Source organism: Colossoma macropomum, unplaced genomic scaffold (genome assembly GCF_904425465.1).
Source record: "Colossoma macropomum unplaced genomic scaffold, Colossoma_macropomum, whole genome shotgun sequence".
NCBI lineage: Eukaryota > Metazoa > Chordata > Actinopteri > Characiformes > Serrasalmidae > Colossoma > Colossoma macropomum.
This window is the reverse complement of record NW_023494788.1, coordinates 24891487-24912228: the sequence shown is the minus strand read 5'-3', so window position 1 is coordinate 24912228 and position 20742 is coordinate 24891487. Positions and strand designations below refer to the sequence as shown.

Here is a 20742-nt window from a genome sequence, read left to right as displayed (position 1 = left end):
AAATGGGATTGGGCCAAAAGGGTGGTAAATCCCTAGGACCAGGATTAGGCCGCCTTGACCTGGAGCATCCAAGCAAATGATGTAGTGTGAAAAGCGTTGCCAGTCTAGGGTCTCATAGGTTGTGTTATATGAAAGAGAATCAGTCGAGCTGGTGGAAACCACCCCATCAATGGTTCTTTTAGAACTGTAAATATGAGACTTCTCAGGCATCCAGGCAAAGCATTCTGTCAAAGTTGCAAGAATGAAAGAAAAGCTAGCTGCCAAAGGGAGTAGCCTGAGGCCCCTCCACATTAACTGAATTAGATCAGGGTGAATTGCGTCTAACTGCTTAAAGAGTTTAAAGGTCAGCTCAGAAGCTTTAACAGATTAAAGGGAAGTCGGGGTCTTAACGTACATTTAGTTTATTCATTTATTTAAGGAGTGTAAAGGGAAATTAGTCACTGTCAGCATTTCTTAGCAGCCTGTTAGTATTTATTGCCTGAGAAATTACAGCGCTAGTTGTTTACAACATGACCCATGTCTCATGTTTCACAGCCATATCCATGTGGTGCTACCCAACAACTTGGGCTCTTGGCAAAAACATCCAGACAAAATAAAGACTAAGGGAGCACGTCAGCTGCCAAAGCATTTGGGGAAAGTGTTTTGGGATGGCCTGTCTCTCCTCCCAAGAGCACATGCTCTCCCAACACCATTAACCACCGCCAAACTCAACATAGTCTTACTGACAGCACCAGGAAGCAGCCAGTTTTCTCTCACAGGCTGATTAGATGAGGAGAGTAGTTTGGGAACATGTTAAATGTTTGGCATCATGGTGAGGACTTAAAGAAGAAGTGTGGGCGATTTTCTCTTCCTTTTTTCAGTCGTTCTGTTGATTTAATACAGTAGTGGTATGAGGGGAGTGGTTGATGGAGACCAGATGTGGATGTTAATTGATTTAAGGCTTGGAAGCCGATCAGCTCTTATCCCCTCTACTGGTCATAAGCTGAGCGTATGAACGCAGATAAGAAAGATGTTACTTCCCAGATGTGACAACCTATGGGCTTGTTGACTCTTTCTTCTGGGGGGCCCAGATAAATTCAGTGCATAAATTTTGCTGTGTAGCCTAGCATTGCTAAGATGTGGGCTATTAAGTATTAAATGATGCTTGATCCCTGGTGATGCCACAGCTATCCAGGACGCCAAAATAGCATAATTGGCTTTGCTGTGTCTCAGTGGGGAGGAATAGCCTCCCTCTCCCCCCCATCACTCAGCGTGATGCTAACCAACATGGGCATCGCTTAGCTGCTGTAACAGAATTGCCAGTTTGCATTCTCCTCTAAGCGTATTAAGCTGTCCAGTGACGTTGTGTTAATGGCAGTTCAGAAAGATGAGTTGGCTGGCTTCACGTGTCTTGGAGGTAGAGCTTGAAATATTTGTCTGAATCCGGCTGGACGGACGTCATTTCCTGAATATGTGTTGAGTTTGGGTCAGGTTCAGGTTTCACGGTTGGGTTCTCACAGCCCACACACTTTCAGCTGGTTTTACCCTGCATTTCTCCCTTTCTCTTTACTTTATTCTTCTTCTCTACTTTCATTACCCGAAAATATTTTTTGCCTGTCACATCCTGGAGTCTTCTACTTTACGAGATCAGTGCTTGGGAGAAAATTGATTTGTAAAAATAAAACAGCAAATTGATTCAGGAAGGTGCAGTTGAGTGCATCCAAAAGGCCATTTACAGTAGTTTATATGTTGTACGTTCACTGAATGTATTATACATACATACATACATACATCATCTAAACCGCTTATCCTTCTGGGTCGCGGTGGGACGCTGGAGCCTATCCCAGCTGTCATTGGGCGGAAGGCAGGATACACCCTGGACAGGTCGCCAGTCCATCGCAGGGCAGACAAACAGACATATACATTTACACTCTCACTCAAACCTAGGGGCAATTTAGCACAGTCCAATTAGCTTAACTGCATGTCTTTGGACTGTGGGAGGAAACCGGAGTACCCGGAGGAAACCCACGCAGACACGGGGAGAACAGGCAAACTCCACACAGAAACGACTCCGGTCGCCCGGCCGGGAATCGAACCCAGGCCATTCTCGCTGTGAGGCAACAGCGCTATGAATGTATTATGTTTTCTGTAAAGAAATAGAGTTTTAGGATTTAACGAGTGAAGGCTAACATTTTCGCTATATCAGCACTGCACAGTGTGAGAACAGCGCATTCTCAAAGTTTATCCAGACTAAAAAAATTGAGATGTTGTTGAAAAGCTCTGCTTGATTATTACAGGGTGATTTCAAAAAGATTCATCCGATGTCAGAAATGATTTATTTCACTTGTAAATCATTACAGAACAATGCAGTTAAACTGTAAATGGTTTAAATGAGCATAAAGTTTATGATGTAATTATACAAGGTCTCAGTATGAACCTCCTCCAGCTGTACAGACAACATCAACACCATAGTCAAATCCATCCCATACTCGATTGAGCATGTCGGGTGTCGCTGCACAGTGTGATTTCGGAGATCGTCCAGTGTTGTGGAACCAACGACAAACACTCTGAGCTGTTGGGAGGTTCACGAAATGCTGTACAGTTATGACGGATTCACTCTTATTGAAAGTGGTGAACGCAGAACGCTTTCTGCTCAGGGGTCTCATCTCCTCTCAGACTGAAGGGAGCCAGTCAGAAACTCTATGACCCCCTCTTTCAATTGGATTGTGATTGGTTCCTAGGAGCCTCACGGTTGTAAAAATATGGCGCTTTGAAATCGGATTAATCTTTTTGAATCACACTGTGTAATTGTTAAAGCAGAGCTTAAACAATTTTATTCATCTATGATAAATCTGTTGTCCATAGATTATAAATTAGTGGCCATCATTGTCGCTACACTTTAAGTTTCTGTTAGCACTTTGAGTGATTATGGTTTTGTCTCAATTGGTTTCAGACAGAATTTGTTGTTGGTCAGTTTTTGATTGAAAGCTCATGAAGGTGATGTCATTGAAGAATCATTTGCTGAAAGTATCTTTCTATAAATGGTTCTTTAGAGAACCATTTTTGAACATGATGGGTGTGCAGAAAAGTTGAAAGAACCTCCACGTTCTGAAAAGGTTCAAGAATGCTTAAATTCATTAAGAACCATTACATTATGTGATTAAAAGGTTCTTCACACCCGATAAATCTCATTTACAAACAGGGTTCTTTGGGTACCAACATGGCTCTTTTATAACATCTCCCGAATCTTTTGTGGCACCTTTTCCTTTTTTAAAGTGTAGCATTGTGTGATAGGAGGTAACCTGGCTAATGGGTGGAATTTGACAGGACTACAATTAGGGAGAAAATTGGGAAAAAATCCAACAAAAAACAGGAACAACGTCTTTCTTAGTTGGCCTGGTGTGCATATGGGTTTGGGGGTCCGATGTGTCCACATTCATGCTCATTTTTTCATTCTATTTTGGTTGGTTTTTTAGTAGCTTTGCTGTTTTAGACACTGTTTATCGTCCAACCTACTTTTTCCATGTTCTGTTTGTGATTGTTATTTGTAGTATGTCAACTGCAGCTGCAGTACCTTGATTTCCAAAACTGATTTGATGACTGTAAACTGTACATCACATCAAACAATCTGCCTTTTTTCTTTCTTCTTGTCCCTTTTTGCTTTCCTCCCACTCACTCCTTTGCTCTCCCTTTGTTGCTGTTGTCGGTATATAATATTCTGTTTCTCGTGCTGGACTTTATGGTTGTGTTGTGGCTAATCCACTGTTCTGTGCTTGTGTGGGTCAGTGAAAGTCCTTGTCATGCTTTAGAATTTTCCCCTGCAGTAACCAGCATAGAACCTCAGTGTGTAGATTTAGCCTCTAAAGACCACCAGTCTGAAGACTCACACTCAGAAACTGACTCTTCCCATGGTGACACCCCCAACCCTTTACCTAAAACCCCTCACATTAGAGACCCCCACCCCAAAAACCACCCGTCCCCTCCCTCTCCAGAAACCCAGCAGCTGGAACATATGGACGATGAGGATCCGGAGGAGGAGCAAGAGCAGAGAGCATGTGTAGCATCACATACATCCATTCAGAACCTGATCTCCTCCACTGAAAGCCTTAGAACCATGAAGACTGGAGAAGAAACGCCTGAATGCAGCCTTGCCCCAAAGTCCACCTCACCCATACAGCAAAGCCATGCAGAGGAGCCAGAGCATGAAACTACCACCAATAATCAAAGGTGCACTATTTCCCCATGACCAGATACAATCTACCCTCTCCTAATGTGCATTCTGACTAACTTTATCCAACTCTGAGTTAATTAACAGATCATTTAATGCGAACTTCATAAAATAATCTTTTATTTTGCAATTCTTAACTTGCAGTTAAACTTTCCAATTGACGACACACTTGTTTGTGTTTGGCAAATATAATACAGGCCTATAGAAGTTAAAAAAATTAAATATTGTGTTTTTTATATCAACACTGTGATATAAAAAACATTCTTAAATTTTAATGGAAGTTGATTAATTTTTGTCCAAATTCTTTTAGACCATTTCTCTTCCTCCATTCATAAAAATAAACGACAGATGACATTTTCTAATTCTATAAATCAGTAAGAAAACAGTGGACGTTTTTGGTCCAACAGCAATGATATCCACAAAAAACGCACTCAACTTGTTCAACACGTTTACCAGCACTTTAGAAATCCGTCTCATAATGGTTTACATGAGTTGGTCAATAATTAGTTTTTCGGGTACATGATGTTTGTGCCTCTATCATAGCTTTGTAGCCACCAGTAAAATCACCAAAGAAGAAGGACATGAAATAAATTGAAAACTTACTGTTACAGTTTCTTTTTTAAATGTAGTCACTTTACTGGTGGGTCTTTCTTTGGGAGTTTTATGGTTTCAGATTGCACATAATCCTGTCATTTCTTGCCATTTTATGGTCGTAGTGTTGACATGAGTAGTTGTAGTGGAATGAAGAATCAAACCCTCTTTGAATCATGAGGTCAGCCTTGTGCCTGAAGAATAAATTATATTGCATGCACGCCCTTGGTAGATGGTAGTGTGGACACTGGAGACAGGAGTACATAGAGGAAGAGCACTTTTATTAACTGAAACCAAATGTTATTTTTCAGCAGGATCATAAAATCTGCTCTTGAGGGTTTTGAGATTTTCAGCTTTTTTGGAGGCTTTTTGCAGCTCAGAAACAGGCTGTTGTTAGCAATGCATAGGTTTAGATCATAACTTAATTAGCTGGTGGTTCACCAAGACCTGCAGCCATTGTTCAACCGCACCTCCATTGAGACTTGCTTTAACCCTCTGGGGTCTAAAGGCTGTTTCTCGATCTCAAGTCCTCTTGAAATCGCCTTTAAGTGCTCTTGCATATAACATGATATCTGCCTGTTTCTTATCAAAATCATCTTTTATCTTTGCCGCTTTTTTCCAAAACTGCTGCGAAACTTTGTAAACTCTCTGCACGCCATTTCACATGTGTCTCCGATGTGGACTGAATGAAGAATGAAGGGTTTCCAGTGTGATGGTCAGTCCTTAGTGATTTCCTGAGTGTCCATTGGTCAGTTTTACACAGAATGTAGACGGACACACGAATCCACCAGTTCCACACAGTGAGAGGCAGATGACGTGTATCTCAGCCCCTCTTCATAGGCTCATAACTCCGGATGTGAGTGTCGTATGATCTCATGATAAGATGGAATGGAAAGGGCGACTCTACAGATTCAGGAACTGTTTGAACTGGATTTGTGAGCCGTAAGGAAGATTTGATTTAAGATTTAAGATTTAAGCCGTAAGGAACATTTGACCCACAGGAACGATCATGGACCCCAAAGGGTTAACCTCGTATAAGAAATAGTAACATGCTGTTTTTAAGACCACTTGTTTGATCAGGTAGCTGCCGATATCAGATAACGATCAAATTAGTAATGTCCATTTAAACACATTCACTGATTGTCAAGCTTTATAAATACTAACACATTCGTTTGTTATAGAAGTAGTTATTACACATTAAACACAAATATAGTAAATTAAGTTTTTAAAACAGACTTTTCTTTTTATGTTTCATGTTTTCCTCCTGAATATTTGCTCCTGATTAATGCTGCTGCGCTGCTGAGTTACATTACTGTTCATAAAGTTTGGAATCATTTATTATACTACAGTTAATTCCGACCTCACAAGGTGATTGGTTGAGAGGCGTTCTTTGCGTGCCATCGTATTTTCTGCTAATGGCACGCCGAACAATTCTCTTTAAGTGTTACTCTTTCTGCATTGTTTGCCTGCAGAGTACCAACAGCAATCAGTTGTTAATAAAGTAACAGCCACAACTTTATTAGAAGTAACAAGCCTGCTGTAAAGGGTCAGCCTGTGCTGACGGCTGCCAGCAGAGGGCGACGGCGGCGAGGCACTGTTACTCCGGGAGACTCAAAATCCCAGAATATCAAGGGGTAATTAGTGCCAACCAGGCGCGCCTGTTGGTACCAGCATTTAAGGCTGTGGTAGACAGCACGTCCTCGTCACACCTTTGTAAAGAGGTGACCGGTAGGGTGCTTAGCCCAGGTGGGTAACAAACAAACAAACAAACAACCAAACAAACAAACAAACAACAGAAAAGCATAACAAGAGAAAATAAACAAGGAGGAGAAAACCGAGCACTGCTCTAGGACAGTTGATAGAGAAGAAAAGAAGAAAAGGAAAGAAGGAGAAAGATATCATTGTGTTGATTTAAGACAAAGAAAGAATTTTAATAAATAAATAAAAATTAAAAAAAGAGAAAGACAAGAAAAGGCTGCCGTATGGTCAGCTCTCCAGCTCTCCTTTTGAAGAGTGTTTTCGTTTGGCCATTTACTCAGATTCTTGAATCATCCTTTGTTTATGTTGTGCCACTTTGGCACCTTCTTTGTTTGATTTTCCCAACTTTTTGTCCCCCTGCCATCCAGAGGGGTGTAATTCCGCTCACCCGCTGTGCTCCTCAGTGGTGCAGTGGCAGGGTGCTGGGGTCGCAAGGCCAGGGTCGCTGGTTCAAATCCAGCTGGGTGTTACTCCCCTCCAACAATACACTGCGCTCTTACTCTATGATGTGCCCCTTCTTGAACTCTTCCGACTGCTTAAATTGCATTCGAGCTCTTTTCTGAGGCACACTTTGCTTGCATGGGATGCTACCAACACAACTGGACGACCTTATATAGTCAGTTAGGTACAGCGATAAGGCCCATAAGGCCGAGTGTGAAACCTGACTCCTTCGCATGACTCACAATGTCAAACCTACCCACCAAGTTTCATTCCTGTCAGTTGTTTCTTTCTGGATGCAGCTATTTTTTTGATGATGAGTGTATTTGGAAGCTGAATTGATTGGTTTTATGTTGTTTTGAACTTTGAAACAGTAGTATACAAATACAAGCTGGCCATGCAAATGTGGCTATTATGCACTAGCAAAGCCTGAGCGGAGAACAGCAGCAGCATCACTCGTCCTTGTGGGATCTCACTACATCACGTCTATACAACTTACTGTTTGCAAATAAAGCTAAAATTTACCCTGAATCCTCTTTGCAGAGCCTGTTATTCCTCTATGGCCCTGTCTGTTGTATCTGCCTCCTGCTGAGGCCTGAAACATTCCAGTTTTTGGGGAGGACACTACAAAGCTGGAGAAGAAAGGGCTCCTTCATCTTCTGTCAGTTTGTTCTTGTGTTTTGGAGCTGGAGTTCCAAGGAAATCAGCTGCTTTTTGTCCCAAGCTGAAGTTCTGGCCTGCAACTCAGCCTCTGGAGAGCACAAGTCCAGACGTTTGAGGTTGGAGCCTTTCAGCAATGTTTTAGGTGTCTGATTTAAGAAGATGCGCAGGCCTCTCTTGAGAGACTTCGTGGATGCAGGCAGGGTGGTCTATGTCGGATTTTAGTTTCTGTTCAATAAAACAAAAGGGCTTGATCTAATAAATGTAAAACAGAGCAAGGAGAACTTCACGAAGAGAAATTCAGTGAGGAATGTTAAGACAGTACTAGGTGAAATTTTGTTGTAGTGCTTTGGCCCAAAGTGATAGAATAACAGAGAAGGTGCCAAATGCATTTTTTTCCCATTGCAATCAATCAGTCCAAAAGATTCTTTCTACATTTTTTTCAAACTGCATATTTTGCCTGTCTGGTTTCTTTATTTACAATAAAAGTAGGCCTTTGTTGAATGATCAGTAATTTAGCTTCTAGAAACTGAACTAGACATTTCTGTGTTGGTGTAGTGATCAGTGGGGTGGTGTGAAGCTTGATTTAGCCAACACAGATGCCAACCACCCACGTCCTCACCCCACTGAAGCTGAAAGTTGATTGGTTATTAGGTTGTCGAATGAAAACACTCCTGCAGTGTTTTGTGCATGCTTCTAGTGGCATGATGCTCATGAGAAGCAGCGAAAAACATTCACACCACCTAAATAAAAGGCTACACTCGCTGCAACCAAACTAAGCCCTATTTAGGCTAAGCTATTTAGCTTACTAAATAGAAATGTAAGTTTATTGCGTAGCTAAATGAACATCACAAACTATATGTAATAAATAAAATACCTTACCTGTTGCTTTGTCTTGATTGGCAAAGCGCTTTGTGCAAGTGGATGCAGTTTTACACATTGTTGTCATGTTAAATGTTGGCATTGCCTCAAAGCAAAATTTGGTAATTAGCAATAATACACAACCGAGGATGGTGTGCAGTCATGTAAACGTTGCCATGGAGATAGGATTACTGGTGTAACAGTGGTGTCCCTGCTCGTGTGCATACATGAAGTTGGTTTTGTTGTACATGAATAGCTACACCTGGACTTCAGCTATGAGTGTTCGGCGGTAGTGATTCCGAAAAAAGGATCGCCATCCAATTTACTCCACCGCTGTAGCTGAGGGCAAATGTTGGGAAGAATGTTCCGCTGACCACTGCAGTGCACTGCCATTGCTGCTGGCAGCTCTGTTAAACAATGAGAAAATCCAGTTTACAGTTTCCTGTCTACCATCATAATATTAATGCAGCATTACTCTATAAATGTTTTGCTATATAAATTAAAACTATTTTAAGTCACAAAATAAAATACTCTTTTCAAACCCACCTTCCCTCCACCCACCCACTGGATTCCGTACCCAACTTTGACCCCACCTTTTAACATGCCCGACTTGGTGCCCACCTCTTGGCCAGGACACGCTGCCGGTAGCACTTGATCTTGTAGGGTGCCATAAGCTCTGTATGGACAGAATTAAATTTCCAAGGACACCTGGGTAATTTTCTTGAATTACAGGTTCCCCTTGGTGATTTTATTGCTAACTGGATCGTCATGTTGATCATGTTGAGGAGCAAGGCACCTAATCCCCAACTGCTCCCCGGGCGCTGCAGATAGGGCTGCCCACCACTCCGGGCAAGTGTGCTCACTGCCCCCTAGTGTCTGTGTGTGGTGTGTGTGTGTGTGTGTGTGTGTGTGGTGTTTCACTGCACTGATGGGTTAAATGCGGAGGTGAAATTTCCCCGTTGTGGGACTAACGAGGGTCAATTAATCTAATCTAATTTTCTCGCTCCTCCCCTGTGAAAATCACAGGCTGAATTGCCTACTGTTTTTCACCAAACACCAAAGCACTGCTCTGACCATTTATTCCCATCTGGATACATGTCGTCATGTTTTTACAGACAGGAGTTTTTACAGACGCTACTGCCGTATTTGATCTGCTAGTGTGCGTATCGAAGAATACCAAAATATTAAACACAAATCTCAGAGTGGTAAAAAGAGTGAAGGGTGGTAAAACTGACTTTTATCACGGAGGAAAAAATCTTTACAGACTTCCCCCTGCCAAACGAAGAGGACCCGAATAGGGCTGTAGTGCCTCATTAAGCTGAAGGAGTTAATCAGATTTGTCTATTCGGTAACACTTTACGTGAACCCTGCTACATCACATAACCATGCCATGTACATGTCATATGCCATCATGAGTTACCATGACAGAATTTGGCTGTATCAGTGTTATGTCGCAGGGTTTGTAGAGTGTCACCGTCTTTTCTTTAATGCCATTTGAATACTGTTCTTCTATTTAATCAGAATGTAATCATTGCCTGTATTCAGAAAAGTCTGTTATATGTATATGTATACCCACACATTATATTCTCACACATGCAGTATTATATAATAAGCGGAACTGATGGTCACTTTGACAGTTTCCCTCTCACTTAGACAAATTCACATACACACACAACACATGTCCCACCCAGAGGAAGAGGGGAAATGAACAGGTTTCCTGTGTTTGACCCACAGCATAGCTGAGTTGGGCTGAACTGGCTTTGCCCATTTAGGGACACTGTTAAAAGGATATGTGGCTATTATCTGGTCCATTAAAGGCAGCATGATTAGAAAAAAACTCTGGAATGATGTAACATCAGAAATAAAGGTCTTACATTACATAATTAGACCTCATACAGCTCATACAGTCTTATCGGCTAGTGGAGTTTTGCATTCACAAAAATTCAATGCAGTGATAAACAGTAGGGCATCTACAGCTTTGCCCTTATTACGCAAGCTACTGGGAGTCAGCCATCCTGCAGAGTTTAGTTCCAGCACCTGCCTCCAGTATACAAACCTTCCTGAAAGCCATGGCTGTCTGGATCAGGTGTATAAGGTTTGGTTTTAAAAGAAACCTGGAGCTGGGTTAGACACACCTGTTTTGAGCTATTATTGAGAATTTTAATTCGCTAAAAGACCATTTTGGCTTTGTTGCTACCACAGTTGGTGAATAGACCAAATGGGAGAATTACAGTGGTCATGCAGGCTCAAACGTCCACCTTCAAGCCACTGTAGTGTGTAATATATGATGATCTTTGTCACTCTGAAAGCAAATGACCCAGCTTGTGAAAGAGTTCTGAAAATCCCGTACTCCTGTAATGCTAACCTGGTAAGTTAGAAAACTACTCGTGTAAGAGTAAAGAAGTTGTTCAGGAAAACAAAACAAACAAAACTAATCTCTGGCTTAAAGTTTCGTGATGATCATACTAACTAATTATCTTACATTTAATGTTAACTTGGTAAGTAACCATAGTGAAACTTTATTGACTTTTGTCTACCTAAGATAACCCATTAGCTTGCACTTTAATGTTAGCTTACATTAGCTGAATTAGCTAGCTAACAAGTACTATAATGCTCAAATCAAAAGAACACAGTTATGTAGCTAAGATTAAATGTAGTGAGAAGTTGTTTAATGAACTTAAATTTCAGTTAAGTTCAAATTTGCCTTACAGCAGGTCTTAAGCTTAAGGTTTCACTATGATTTTTGGCTGTTTGGCTAGCTAAGCTAACCTATGAGCTTACCTTATACAAGCACTCAGAAGAACAGAAGAAGAACACAATGTGTCACAACAGTTATAGGTTTCATAGTTTTGTGCTTCTTATACTGAAATGATAAAATAAAGATTTAACTAAAATTAGCTGGTAGGCTAATTGCTTCCTCTGCTTGGAAGTAGTAATCTGTAACCATTATTCAAAATTAAAATAGCTATAGACATAAACCTAAAACTACTATAATATGATTACTCTCAGAAGTACAGTTACAGTGGAGAATCTACTGATGTTGCCTTCAACAACTCCTCAAACGCCTAATGATTTCTCGTGAGTGAAAACATACATGTCTGTAATTTTTGGTTAATTTTTATTTAATAATGATTGTGTGTGTCTAAACTCTGTAAAGTGTTGTATTAATACTCTTTCATTAAGTTTTGGCTGCAAAAAAGGGTTCATTTCTGTTGAGTGTTTTCAATATTTTATCAAAGTTTTTTCCCCATGGTATCTAGGTAGATTCTGCCAGCTCTCTCATTGGTTAGGCCTTCAGGAGCTGAATAGAAGGCCTTACACATTACATTAACTGGCAACAAAATTGGGAAGTGAAAGGTTGATTTTCTCTTTCATGCTTTAGTATCTAATTGATGGTCCAAACTTAGTGAGAAAACGTCACTCCAGGCTGTCTTAAAGTCCGAGATACATTCAAGTTTCAGTCGGCTGTTAGAAATGGAAAACTGTGGCGGCAGCTATTTTCTAGGGCTCTTTACCAAAGTCAAACTGCAACGTACAAGGTAAAATTATATTTTGATGTCTGTTACAAGCTTCAGACAAAATTGAAAAATATGGGATGTGTTTACAAGCTTTATATGTTATATCCAAAAATGTCAGTGTGTGCCAGTGTTGGTGCTAAAATACTATTAGAAATCCCATAGAAGTGCTAGCAGAATTTGGCATTATTGTAGAATGTGTGTGTGTGTGTGTGTGTGTGTGTGTGTGTGTGTGTGTGTGTGTGTGTGTGTGTGTGTGGTTTTTTGACTAAGTTTTAACATTTATGGCCTGACCTGAAGGTCTAGCTCAAAGAGTCCTGGTGTTGCCACTGAATATTATGAAAGGGTTTGATGTTAAAGGTTTCCCTCATGAAGGTTGTAGTGCTGAATCTGAATGTTTGCCAGGAAAATCATAAATGTTTTGGGTTTTTATTTATTTATTTATTTATTTTTTAAGTAGTATAATGTAGAAGATGCATGAACTTTTTGAAGCCTTCACAATCAGACCAAAGGCCAAGGCTTCGCTGCACACATTGCTTCATGTTCAAATGAGGATTAAAAAGGCAGAATTAGCTGTTAAAGTAGCCATCAGGGTCTCCCGTTTAAACCCATGTTGAAGACGATGCAGCTGTGTCAGGTCTGTTCTCACAGTAATCTGAGCTGCTGTTCAGTGTGCTGTAGTGTCCGTGTGTCACTATTTCACACAGATTAGATTCCATGCTGGTCACTTCTTTTATCACGACGTGATGAGCCTCCACTCTGTCAGTACCAGGACTGTGTGTGTGTTTGTGGGTCTGTATGCTGGCATGGGGCTGGTGCTGTCGGCCTGTGCCAGTCGTGCTGGGCATATGGCACTAGGGCTTTTGGGTGGGTGTGTGGATTTGGGTGCCAGTCGACAGGCACTGAGGGTCCTTTGTGCACCAGGGCCAAAAAAGAAGGGGCTTCTTTTAGGCAGACATGAAAGGCTCCATTCAGAAATGGCCATCTCTCACACATCCAAAACCCGCAGTGACACCAGCAGCCCAGCGTCCATCCTGTTCGGACATGGAAAGGCCAAGTCCGAGCACAGCGCTTCAACTGTCAGTCTGATGCAGCTTTTAAGAAGATTTTGAAGACTTGTCTTGCTCATTCCTGTCTTGGCAAGGGGCATAAAGGAGGAGAATCTACTGTGTTCTCACTGTGGCCACTGTGTCTCTGTTCTCTCTCTAAAACCTTGAATAGTCCACTTTATTGGTGTCTGTCAAAAGTTTAGAGATGCCTTTCTTCTTTCGAAATGTGAAATTTCTCACTAAATTTTTAGTTTTGGAAAAGGTTTTGTTAACATGAAACATCTGAGTATAATTTGACAGCTTTCTTTTCCAAAATACAGTGAAAAGGTTGCTTTGATCAAAATGATTAATATAACCACAGTTGGGATGAGCTTTGGAAAAACCATAACTGTTTTGGGGCAGGGAAGCAAACAGCTAATGCTACTGCTAGGAACCCGAATATCTTATTGCAACTGTATAAACCAGGGGTGTTAGACAAAAAAAGTAAAAGGGCCATATTAAAAAATCTTATCAAATCTGTAGACCAGAGGAAAAAATGTTTTTAATTATGAGTTAAGCTTAAGTGTTTATAGCTAAAATGTGTTTTGGTGATATGAGGTGTGACCACTGACCCATAGATTGTTATTACGTTGTGCATGCTGGGGACTGTAGTGTAGCACATTGTGAAACAGGCTAATATTAATAGAAAATTGAAATACTTTTGCAGGCTGGACAGGATTGCATGGCGGGCCTGATCTGGCCCGCGGGCCTTGTGTTTGACACATGGGATATAAACTGTAGTAACTGTCTCCTTCGCAGTTTTTGTTAACATTGGTTATTGAATTGACAGAAATGCTTTGTCGTATAAGGAGGACCTTGCTTTTTAGATAGTTTACCTCAGCTTGGCTTCTTTTCTCTGTCTGAAAAAGAAAACGCTTGCTAAGTAAAGGCAGAATTGACATTTTCTTTGCAATTGTGTTTAACAACTTTTACCTCAGTTGTCAATGTTAACTTGGTTGAGTTTGTGGGCCTAGAGATCAGTGACTATAGCAGTCAGGATTGGTTGACACCACAGGGATTACCAATGGGGAGGCAGAGGGATATGATGCTGTGCTAGAGAATACTGAACTGTAGATTTAGGCTGGAATTCCCTTTAAAGGTACAAACAATCTTTTCCTCCAGATGTGGTTTAATCACCTGAAAGGTTTGAGTGCTGAAGAATTCTGACATCACATGAAAGGGATAAAATGCACAGCCTTTGTCATTCGTTATTGACCATCACAAATAATGTCACAAATAGTTATATGCATAATTGTTTTGCTTGGACTAAACCTGCTTAGTTTTTAATATGCAAAATGACTGCAAACCAACGAAGAAAGCAGGCTCATTGATATTCATACGAGTTTATATGCATCTAAATTGAGCTCGCTGTGCAGACTTGTGTTGAAGCACTGTTGAAGCACTGTGACACTGTGTTGAGGGCATGAATGAGTGGAGACTTACAGTAGAGACAGGACATATGGGCCATACCAGCTGCCTCTCTTCATGCTTTGCTGTGCAGCATGTGACACACCCTCAGAACGAGAGGAAAGGATATCATGCTCTTATTTTAGGACAAGGTCAGCTTCAGAAAGTAAAAGTCCTGCCTTATTTCCCTTCCACCTGTTCACTCAATGATTTGGGTTGAGTGTTCAAGGGGAAGGAAAACATGGTGGGACTTTCTGAAACTGAACTTGTCCACGATTGATGTACAGTGTGTGTATTTGTGTGTGTTTAAAATGTCTGAAAGCTGACTGGGATTTAAAGCCTTGCAAAACACTGCTGCTGTCCAAAAAACACATCCTTTTTTTGTGTGAAAATTGAGGAATCGACCAATAGAAATATTCCAAAATCACTTGAAATAAAACCTCTTTACATTAACTTACATTAAAAATTACAAACCTTTTCGACTTCTTCTGTGAAGATACCATTTGGAGATTTTTTTGGACAGTGACTATATGAAATCTTGGCAGCTTCGATTTAGCTACTATATCTAATATTTGTCATTATGAGAATGTTTTAAGAATTTGAAAATAGTCAGTTTTGCTTGTGTTTAAGTTTTACCGTGAAAAATATCTTATTCGGTTGGCATTTGACTGCAGTTTTTCTTGTGTTAACAAACAATGTGCAACTGTTGCTTGTTTTAAAAAAAAAAGTTTCAGCCAATCAGCCAGTGGAATAAGACACCTGATGAAATGACCTCAAGCAAGTAGAAATGGCTAAACAACTTAAACGCTCCTATAATATTTTTAAAACAATCATATTATATGAAATACTAGAGACAGTCATATGCAAAGGTTTGAACAGCCCTAATCAAACTGTGAGTGAAAATAAATACACATTCTACACAGGAAACAAACATAAATAGTATATTTCTGCATGTTTTAGTGAACAGTTCCTATTTATTTAATGAGTTTACCATATTGGGAAAAAAATTGTACCAAGTGTAAAACGTGCCACGGATTTTGCATTTTTTTTTCATAACCCCAATATATTAAATTCAGCAAATAAACTAAGTAATAGTGCATTAAAATGTGTACAGGTGTGCTGTCTGTAGAATACGTGTACTTATTTTCACTTATAATATCAGCCAAATACATCGTCCAGGTGTGCCCAGACTTTTACATATGACTGTGTATATTAAGTAGATTCAAGAAGATTTTACATGCCAAGATACAGTTTTTCATAGTGAATAAAAATAGTGTCTCAATGTCTTCTTCCAATATTAACTTCTTCCTTTAAAGGGATGTTTGGCGCTGTTGTTTGTTATGTATCTGCGATGCAGCATGCTGGATAGATTCAGGGAGTCTTTGCCAGCGTGCATTTTGCTAATGCTATAATGAGCACGGTCAGCTTTGTTTGTTTTTCCACTGAGTTCCACTTGGCTCTCAGGTCCAAGTCTCGCGTCGCTCACTGTTGTCCGTGGTGATAATCCCATCATTCTCTCAGCAGTAGCACCGCCCGCTCCTGCTCTGAAGAACTCTACCGCACGTCCTTGACGACCGGCTCCATGACAACAAGCATCATAGTGACCAGTCCTATCAGTCCCAGCCCAAAAGGCAGCCCTGGCCCTAGCAAGAAGTTCCCTCCCTTCGCAGACAAGGTGGGCGGGACGTCCCCTACGGGCAACCCAGGGCGGGACGACTTGTGGGCACGACGCAGCCAAGCATCACCCAAACATTCCAGCCTGAGCCCCACCCATTTCCTCCCTGTGCCTTCATCGGCCAGTCAGATGGGTCGCGCAGAGAGGGCGGGGTCGGAAAACGAGAAGTCGCAGAGACGGCCTTCCTGGCTGGACGATGACCTCTCGCCAAAGTGAGCCCCCCCCGTCTGAGCCTGCTGCTTTAAGACAAAAGAGCATCTTTATTTCCAGCTGCAGTTATTGCTGCGTTATTATTTTAATCATGTTTATTTCTAAAACAGTCTCTGAAATGATGCCTCTTTATTTCTCTAAAGGAATAGATTAGGGAAAGTTTACCGTGGCTTTCCTCTTAGCTCAGCCAAGATTTTTTGCACTGGAGCTATGAGGTTAATGTAGCTAACAAGTAATGAAAGCGATCACAGATGCGCTTGTTTGTGGTTGATTGATTGTGGTGCTGTCAAAACACCGAAAACTCCGAAATGGCAACTTTATCAAACGTCCAAACTCTAAGATGTATTAAAGACAACATGAATTGTAAATCACACATTTTCCCTCTGCACCATGGCATATTCCTGAGTGAAACACGGTTTTGGGGGTGTCAGAGAGGGTCTCTGAAACTAGCTAAGAGTTTCACCCAATGATAGGTGGAGGTGGTGGGAGAGTGAGGTAAAACATCATATTATTGGTTAATGTTATTTGCCCCGCCTGCTGGTGCACAGTGATGTAATCAAAGCTCAGAAAAGGGTTTAGAGGTTGAGAAAAGACATTATGTTTTGATGGAAGATTATGGCGAAACTAAAATTTTGTCTCTAAAAAGATATGATGTGGTGAATTTTGTTTAACATGGCCAGGAACATGAACTAACAAATATTGGAAAGGTCACTTTGGTTTAAGCAATAGAAATCGAGAGGGAGTGTGTTATCGCGAAATAACATCAGGGCTGTGATTGGGTCGCAGGCAGGAGCTGAAGGCAAGCTCGAGTGTTCCATTGCTTTTATACAGTTAAATAAATAAAGTAATAAATTAATAAACTGGGCCGTGAACGCGGCGTTTAATATGTTTTAATGTTCGCAGTTCCTTCACCAAATTATAGTTCCTTAACGAGCAGCCAGCAGTTCGTTCTCCAGCTCCTCACACTAAATTCCCAAACTGTCATCACCACTGAGCAGCTTTTCGGTCGGCAGCTGAGACAGAAGAACAGCTAAACAACCTGGAATCAGCCAGAAATGAACCCAATACTATTCGCCAAATGTGTAGTCTGATCTTCAGAGTCTTACCAAATCAGACTGATCCATAAAACTGCCCCAATATCAAGTTCAGCTCAGTTTTGTCAGTTTTTGCCAGATCAGTATTAATGTTGTTTTGTTCCAGCCAGTCTGTAAAGCATCTTACAGCCCATTTAGTTTGGCGAATGGTGTTGGGTTCATTTCTGGCTGATTCCAGGTTGTTTAGCTGTTCTTCTGTCTCAGCTGCCGACTGAAAAGCTGCTCAGTGGTGATGACAGTTTGGGAATTTAGTGTCGTCTCATCTTCAGAGTCTGACCAAATCGGCTGTCGGTCAACTGTGATCTAAAAAGTGTCCATTTTCTGTTTGTGGCAAAGTAAGAAGTAAAAACGTTCAAATGGCTTGAGCGTCTCCTACAGCTGTCAAAGTTGTTGCTTAGCAACAGCGTCTCAGCGGAGTGATAGTGTTTGTGAAAAAAACGTGATGTTATGGTGAAATAACAGCACAGTTAGAACGCTGCTCAACCAATCAGTGTTGTCGGAACTAACTGTTGTAAGTCAGGTTAGCCTTAATGTAGCTTTAGAGCCATTTTGGAACAGTGGTATGCAACTCCTGGTCAAACTTCATGTTTTGTTGATTTTCTAAGTGAAAATAAGTTAACATCTCCTCTAACAGCGAACTAAATATGGCATTTTTCTGTGCGATTTCTATTCATTTGCTGATTTTAACATATTGGAAAATATAAAATATGCCATAACCTTTTTTTAATAACATTTTCCAAGTTTTTTTTCTAATGTGTCAAATTCAATAAGTAAACAGTAATGGTGCATTAAAACGTGCAGAAGTGTGTTCTCTGTAGAGGATGTGTTTTCAAAACTTTGTTTCACCAGCGTGGCCCAAACTTTTGCATACGACTGGATTTGTCCATTCATCATAATTTAAAGGGCAACTGCTGTTTTTAAATGGTGTAAAAAGCGGAAAAAAAAACAGATGGACGTTTTTGATATGGCTGAGATTCTGACTCTCTGATTTATGATTTGCTACATTAGACTCAAAGCTCCAGTGCAAAACTATACAAGCCATCTTTTAACACCAAACCTGTCTTGGTTGATTTAGCTACATTTAGGGTTAAATTTGTGTGCATTTTCTTTGAACTACATCTTTAATTCTCTCTGCCTTCTGTATTTGTACAGTTTCAAATACGTTCATTCAAAATGTTGCAAGAAAAAACCAGGAAGTCACTTGACAGGGCATCATCACACAGACGTTTTACATCCTCCCTCAGAGGACCGAGCCCAGTGCTCGAGATATGGATGCATATTTGCTGAATCGACTGCAACTCTGTTCCCCTCTAAAAACTGTCTTACATACACCGACCAGGCATAACAGTATGACCACCTCCTTGGTTCTACGCTCATTGTCCATTTTATCAGCTCCACTTACTATATAGGTGCACTTTATAGTTCTACAGTTACAGACTGTAGTCCATCTGTTTCTCTGCATACTTTGTTAGCCCCCTTTTACCCTGTTCTTCAGTGGTCAGGACCCCCATGGACCCTCACAGAGCAGGTATTGTTTGGGTGGTGGATCATTCTCAGCACTGCAGTAACACTGACGTGGTGGTGGTGTGTTAGTGTGTGTTGTGCTGGTCTGAGTGGATCAGACACAGCAGAGCTGCTGGAGTTTTTAAACACCTCAGTGTCACTGCTGGACTGAGAATAGTCCACCAACCAAAAATATCCAGCCAACAGCGTCCTGTGTGCAGCGTCCTGTGACCACTGATGAAGGACTAGAGGATGACCAACACAAACTGTGCAGCAACAGATGAGCTATCGTGTGTTTAAAAACTTCAGCAGCTCTGCTGTCTGATCCACTTGTACCAGCACAACACACACTAACACCACCACCACGTCAGTGTTACTGCAGTGCTGAGAATGATCCACCACCCAAATAGTACCTGCTCTGTGAGGGTCCATGGGGGTCCTGACCACTGAAGAACAGGGTAAAAGGGGGCTAACAAAGTATGCAGAGAAACAGATGGACTACAGTCTGTAACTGTAGAACTACAAAGTGCACCTATATAGTAAGTGGAGCTGATAAAATGGACAATGAGTGTGGAAACAAGGAGGTGGTCATAATGTTACGCCTGATCGGCATAACATTGGTTTTTCTGCATTTGTTTTTCTTTTCTGAATGGCCACTTCTCCTTCATTTTGCATTGTTGTGACTGTCTTGCTCTGCATGTTCTACGTCATGAACATCCTTTTCTCTGTGAGCTCTGGAATGTACTTGCGATCAACAGGAGATGGATCGTACTGCTTTTGTTGCATGTGCTGTTAGGATGAAGCGAGAGGCAGGAACGGCAGAGAACATGCCTGACGCAGTTTGCATGGAAGCCATATGATTTGTCTTATGAGTCTCTGTAAGCTTGTGAACTTAACATAAAAGTAGCTGTTTGACGTCGTACCCCATGATTGTGTGTCCTTGATCTTCATAAATACCATTTGCAAAGGGCCAAGGTCCTGACCTCCCTCAGCCATTTGCAGAGGATCAATGCTATGAATACCTCCCTCTCTTCCCTTAGAGAACTGTCTAAGCCACTCTTTCACTTTTAAGAGGGGAATTCCACCATTTTTTAATTACTGCCTAATTCAGTCATGCTGTAAACAAGGTCATTCAGACTGGTTTGATGTGAAATGGTTCTTTGTAGAGAAACACACTGATTTAGATTTCTTTGCAGTGGTGGTGATGGGAACCGAGGGTTGTGATAGGTATAATGCAAATATATCTTCCACTTTTCCGCTATTATACCATCCAAAGTGACCAGTGAACTTACACAAGTCTTTTGAGCATATAATTTTGCCTTACAACACCCTGCATGTGCCTCTCCACCGTTAATGGATTTGAAAAAATAACAAAGTCCAAAACATTATCACAAAATTATCATAAAACAGTATTTGAGGCATCAGGCAGTGTATTTTGGAGCACGTACATTTTTTTAGATGTCTAGTTTCTATTCTACAGGGAGATTCGCTTGAAAGAGGCCCCGAATATTCTGTAATAACTCTCGCTAGGATCAAGCAATCTGAACGAAACAAAGTGCAGTGTGCTCCTTAGTATATGGAGCTTCGAACGAGCCGGGATGCCCCTGCGTCGCAACCATGAGGTAGGCGCCGGACAGCTGTCGCAACGTTTAACCTCCGTTTGCAACTTCCAGGTGCATACCCCTGTACCCCTTCATGCGTCTGGCAGAAAATGGAGATCACTTCCAGCATTGCA

At 41.1% G+C, this 20742-nt stretch overlaps 1 protein-coding gene across 4 annotated transcripts in view; it reads left to right on the top strand.

Moving 5' to 3' along the window:
* The window catches only part of limch1b (LIM and calponin homology domains 1b), a 106228-nt gene that overhangs the window by 43677 nt on the left and 41809 nt on the right, over nucleotides 1-20742 (top strand). For 3 of the 4 annotated variants that reach the window (XM_036568893.1, XM_036568892.1, XM_036568891.1), the window contains one exon: nucleotides 16050-16412. The exons of the other annotated variant lie outside the window; for it this stretch is intronic. In XM_036568893.1, coding sequence (XP_036424786.1) covers nucleotides 16050-16412 — 363 coding nt within the window. The remainder of the gene's footprint in view (nucleotides 1-16049; nucleotides 16413-20742) is intronic. 4 annotated transcript variants of the gene reach the window in all.